We start from the raw sequence: 6,428 nt of genomic DNA on the forward strand, positions 1-6,428 counted from the left end.
ACATTCTAGAAATTGTTATAAAAGACTTTGCCATTTGTGCAATGTGAAATATATCATTAATTGTATGACAAGATGCATTAAACTTGAATTATCCCACTAACGGCTTTTTACCGTCGCTGTTATTAAACGACAATGTATTTGTTTTAAACAAGGAAATATTGCAATCTAACGTTAGGGATCACTCATAGGACATACAAATGTATATTGTGTCAGGAATAAATAACAGTTATACAATCTTTGACTCAAGCCGTCGCTAAAAATGTATTGGTCGATGAAAATAGTTATTCTATAGAAAGAAAAATATTTGTAAAACTTATTACATTTTTTTTTTAAATTCAGCGCGGGTTTATTATTTACCATTTAGAATGTATATATAACCTATCCCATATCGATATTTTTCAAGGTGTTCAATTGTCCAAAAAATGTTCTTAAATAACGATACAGTTCTTTTATATTATCTGAAAGCACCAGACAACAAAAGACGAACACGTGAATGACAAATGACTGATGTAATGTATCAAATATTAAAAATATGTATTCACTACCCAATGAAAATGCACAAATACATTACATTGAAAAGAGGGACGAAAGATACCAAAGGGACAGTCAAACTCATAAATCTAAAACAACTGACAACGCCATGGCTAAAAATGAAAAAGACAAACAAACAACAGCACACACGACACAACATAGAAAACTAAAGAATAAACAACACGAACCCCACCAAAAAACTAGGGGTGATCTCAGGTGCTCCGGAAGGGTAAGCATATCCTGCTCCACAAGTGGCACCCGTCGTGTTGATTGACATATAGTTTGCTGCTACTCTTACTCTTTCGTTCTGTTGCTGTGCGATAACTAACATTTAAAAAAAAAAGGTAAAACCCATCAAGTACATAATTTAAATCTGCTCTAGGCGTCATGATTTTAGGATTTTATTATGTATACTCTAGAAGTTATAAAAGACTTTGTTAACGATCATTTTCGCAATGTGTAATATTTCGTTTATTGTATGACAAGATGCATAAAACTTGAATTATCTTGCTAATGGCTGTTTACCGTCTCTGTTATTAAACGACAAATAATTTGATTTAAACAAGATAATATTGTATTCTACCGTTTGGGACCATCCCATAGGAAATATATCGTGTCAGGAATAAATAATAGTTATATAATTTTTGACTTAAGCTGTCGCTAAGAATATATCGCTCGATGAAAATAGTTATTCAATAGCTCCAGGAATGTCAAGAATTATTAATACAAATACACTCAGTCTGTCTGTCTTTTTTTTTCTTTCTCTGTTTTGACAGAAAAACGAAGCTTGTTTGTTAAATGCGCACTCAGCAAACCTCTATCAAAACGTGCACAACAGCAGATATCTGAATCTGTTTATAATTGATTATATCATCATAGTTGGATTTTACTTGATGGACATGTATTTGCCTTAAACTATGTTATTCTTGACATATTAAAGGTGATCCGGGGACTTTTTCTTCTAAATACTTTGGGGTCACTTAGAGTCGTCTGATTTCTAAACTCTTTTTTGTAAGAATTTCTGGGTATCTTTTGAAATATTGCACGTATCATTATTAAGTTATTTCATCCATTTTGGAGCATTTTTCGTTTTACATTTCCAAACTCACATACACCTTCAAAAAGTGTAGCCCACCATCGCAAGGGGACTGGTCAACTGCAACGCATGCCCAGTCGCCACATGAAACTTTGCTTGGATTTTTTTTTTTCAGTTGTTATAAAAAACAAAGATGTGGTATGATTGCCAATGAGACAAATCTTCACAAGAGACCAAATGTCACAAATTTTAATAACTATAATAGGTCGTCGTACGGACTTCAACAATGAGCAAAACCCATAACACATTCTCAGCTGTGAAAGGCCCTGGAATGTTAAACAATTCAAACGAGAAAACTAACAGTTTAAATAATATACAAAAAAATGTACGAAAACAATATTAAACACAGCTTTAAACGACAACCACTGAATTATAGGCTCTTGAATTAGGACAGGAATATACATACCGAATGTGGCGTAGTTAAACATGTTTGTGGATCCAAACCTTCACCCTTACCAACGACAGTGGTACAAAATCTACGAAATTACAAAGTAAGAACAAACTATCAAAATCAGTTGAAAGTACTCGCAGTAACTTACAGCTACTAGTATTTCAAAGAAAATAACAACTTAAAAATTGATGCATCTAAGACTAAATTATAAACATAATCGAGGAAAATATAATTACGTAAAAAAAATACTATATAGATTCTCAATGTATCTATATAGCTCGTATTGCTCTTTTAGATTAGTATTCTGATGTTTATATTTTGATCATTTTCTCTACATTTGCCATGACAGTTTCGAGTTTTATAACAGAATGAAATCAACTTTCGAGTTTAAATATCCCTTTTGCATCACAATTTCGTCTCTCATTTACAACAATAAATTGAACTGAAAGACATCTTTCAGATAAAAGATGCTACTAAATTTATTTTTGTACCAAACAAAATAAGTCTAAGGAATCCTAAGAATGTTCCATACGACTAAATTGTTTTCTTTTGTAATGTTCTTCTCTTTGAGTAAATTAAACTCACGGCAGGGAAAATTTTGTTTCTTCTTTAGAATGATTTTATGATATAATTATATAAGCAGCTTTGGTTTCCGCTTGTCATCTTGGTATTTAGTGCACTGTTTAATCTATCGACTCCAGACATATCAGTCTCTTACAAGTTAGTAGCACCAACCTTAGCAGTCATATATTTTTTTTCTCTTCAGAAGCACATTCAGAAATGATTGATGAAATTTTATTAACATTTGTTATTAATAATACAAGCCTTATCTCTTTGAAACAATGAGCTAATTGAAAGTCAAACACAGCGAGAAAATATAACCAATAATCTATTTTTATCAAAATAATACAATATCGAACTCAAATGCGTTTATTTGAAATGTCGTATAAAATGAGAAATAGCCAACTTAGTAATTGCTTTCTATAACGAATATTGCAACGAATAGATTTCATTCTTTTCATCCGAAACACAACTAAATAATATTTTTACGTTGAAATCAATGCAAGGTATAATGATTGTTACTTGAATATAAAAAGAGCGTTGGTTTATAAAGTCGTTTTTCTTCATTCATTTATCGCAATACGAGGATTTCCCTTTCTTATTGGATCTACGTATAATTCCATTGCTATAACATAATTGTATATTAAATGAAAAATCGCAGAGGATGCGACAATAGTACCAAGTTAAGAAATTCTAATGCAGACCTTGTTAGGCATTGATTTATTATTTGTAACAATCCATAGGATTTAAGCATGTAATTATACGCTGAATTGTTTTCTCTGCGAGATTGGAACATAGAATTAATAAAGTGGACTCGTCTCCGTGTGTTATTATATAGAATCAACCTCCATTATTTGCTACCTAATAAAACCTCAAGAAGCTAAAAAAAATTGTTCATTTGACTTAGTGACTTTGACAACAGACGAAAATAATCAGCTGATTGGTTAATGACCACACTTGAAGAAAAGCCGATTGTTATTTGTTTCCGAATGTAACATTTCATTAAGTTCAAGATTGTCTTTCGGGACTTTAATTATCTAGTTATATAGCAGGATAATTCTATTATTTCTTGCCGGTAAGAATTATCTAATTTAAGTCAAATTCTTTACCGATTAGTGAACAAATATGTTATTTTGATATGCGATCTTCCTTGACACCATAGATAACGAGAAAATGAATAAGAGTTGCTGATTGTTATTGAATTGACATAAAACTTTTGAACAGTGGATAAGTTTACCAATTGGAAGGTAGATATGAATGCAAATGGCTCTGATATTTTACAGAATCTTTACTGTGATGATAACTTTACGGACGAATTCGAAAACGGGACGAATCAGACTTACGAAGCTATAAACAAGGCGGCCATGACAGTATTTTTAGTTTCGTCGTATTCTTTGATATGTGTCGGTGGATTGGTTGGTAATCTGTTAGTCATATATGTTGTAACCCGATTTGCTAAAATGAAAACGGTTACCAATTTGTATATTCTCAATCTTGCGATTTCGGATGTTTTGTTTCTTATAAGCTTGCCATTTCTAATTACAACGACAATTTTAGAACACTGGATATTCGAAACAGCCATGTGTAAGATTTTCTTTGTATTGTATGCTATAAATTTCGTTACAAGCGTTTTCACATTGACGGCTTTGAGTGGAGACCGGTATCTTGCCGTGTGTCATCCAATACGATCAGGGCAATACCGTACCACAAACAAGGCGTTCTTTATATGTCTATGCATCTGGACTGTTTCATTTATCGTAATGCTTCCAATTATTCTTTACTCAAATACTGTACCGAATCCGAAGAATCACGATTGGCAAACTTGTACCATTAAATGGCCGAAAAATCAACTAATATCACCAAACAAAGCATTTACATGGTATACGTTCTTACTTGGCTTTGCAATACCTGTGTCTATGATTTCCGTGTTTTACCTCTCAGTTGTGTTAAGACTTAAAACTGTTGGACCAGCAGTGAAATCGAAAGAAAAGAAAAGATCGCATAGGAAAGTAACAAAAATGGTCCTTACTGTAATATCAGTTTACGTTATTTGCTGGTTACCACATTGGGTTTTCCAAGTAAACCTGACTTTTCATCAGGGAACTAGTCCAACAAAATGGCAAATTTACGTGTTTAATGCATTTACAGTCTTAACATTTGCAAACAGTATGCTTAATCCTTTATTATACGCTTTCTTAAGTGACAACTTTAGAAAAAGTTTTGCAAAAGCATTTAAATGTGCCACACAAGCCGAAATCAACAAAAGTTTGATCAACGAAAATAGTGTTTTTACCAAACTAAGCGGGAAGCGTAAGAATGGGAAAAATAACAATCGGAAATCAGAACGTTACGAACTAACCACACAAACTGTTGCCGAAAAATCTGGACTTATGAAATCTGAAAGTGTACCTTATCTGAATGAAGAAGAAAAACGTTTAATGGACAAGACCACTAACATGTATGTGGACAAAGAGAGCCAGACATAGACCTAATGAATTATTGTATGTACTTTAACGTTTTTGTTATAGGGTCTGGAAATGAGGGGGTGTCTTCGTGTCTATATTCTTTGATTATAAAGTAATTATTCACTATTATTTATCTATTTTCTAAACATTCTGTAGTATTTATATTCAAGTACCCAATTATTCTATTTTTCTATCTTTTTTTTTTATTTCTTGGATCATGTTTCGCTAGTCTTTATTTTTGTATCTATTTTGCCCTATTCAATTAAAAAAACATCCAGATCCTAATTAAATTGTGTTGATTCTTTGATAAACAAATAAGTATTTATGATTTGATTACTCCTCGTACGCATCCTAGTTATCCTTTAAAGTTAACAGACGTGAAATAATTAATTATGAAGTGTTTGGTATATATAATATCAAATCACAAAGAAACAGTTCAATAAGACTGTGTAATTAATTCAAAACTTGTATGTGCGTCACGAAAAATATAAGGTTCTTATTTCTAGAAATTATAAAATTCAAACAGGGGAAATTAGTTGTTGATGAAAATCATAAAAACGTATCGAAATACGATAATAATATCAAATTGTATACATTTTCAATAAATTAAAAATGAAGCTATCTTTTTTATGATTATTTAGTTGGTTTTTTTCTCCAGAATATCAAATAAGAGGCTGAATCTAAATATAACTAATGATATCTTTTTTATTTGCAAAACTCCGGACACATATAATTTCATTTAAAAAAAACCAAAAAGCTTTCATCCGTAAAACATAATTTGTTTACAAAGCACAATCTATTGTTCTGACTATTTATAATACGGGGAACATTAACTGATATTTCATTGACATAAACAATTTTATAAAGTTATATCCGTCGACAAAACAAAAAGATTTCCTGATAGCTAACATGTGTCAACAATCCAAACTCTATACAGTGATCGTTTTTGTTCCTGAACTATTTTCCTTTACTCCATCAATGTAGAGTAGTACACTTGATCGGAGCTTGAACTGCAGGGGAGTTTGTCACAATGGTATTTACTTATCAATGATATGGCATTAATTATATACCTACAACAAAAGCCATTTTCATGGCATTTTTTTACTTTTTTTTTCGAGCGTCGCTGATGAGTCTAAGTTTTAACGACAAAAACGCGGGTACAAAATGTCAATCCTGGTATCTAAAATAAGTTTATTTTTCAAAGATTTCAAAACATTAATCTAAAATGAAGTTAAGATTAATTTCAAGGTTACCCCGCTTTAAGAAAAATAAGAATTTCGTTCTGTATACACAGACAAATTTGCTCACATGAATTTCTAAAAAAAATTATGTGAATTTCATTGGAATTTGAGAGAAATTTGCCTGTGTACACATACATGAAATA

The 6,428-nt window shown here is 31.4% G+C and overlaps 1 protein-coding gene across 1 annotated transcript; it reads left to right on the forward strand.

The window, feature by feature from the left end:
* The first annotated feature begins 3,477 nt into the window (after positions 1–3,477).
* On the forward strand, positions 3,478–5,914 carry LOC143046596 (somatostatin receptor type 2-like). The gene has a single exon (XM_076219748.1). The coding sequence runs from the start codon at positions 3,833–3,835 to the stop codon at positions 5,063–5,065; it is 1,233 nt and encodes a 410-aa protein (XP_076075863.1). The 5' UTR covers positions 3,478–3,832; the 3' UTR covers positions 5,066–5,914.
* The last annotated feature ends 514 nt before the right edge of the window (positions 5,915–6,428 follow it).

This window comes from Mytilus galloprovincialis, chromosome 9 (assembly GCF_965363235.1).
Source record: "Mytilus galloprovincialis chromosome 9, xbMytGall1.hap1.1, whole genome shotgun sequence".
Lineage (NCBI taxonomy): Eukaryota > Metazoa > Mollusca > Bivalvia > Mytilida > Mytilidae > Mytilus > Mytilus galloprovincialis.

Bases quoted from the DNA above. Each gene is read 5' to 3' on its own strand.
- LOC143046596 (XM_076219748.1), top strand. From the start codon at position 3,833: ATGAATGCAAATGGCTCTGATATTTTACAGAATCTTTACTGTGATGAT.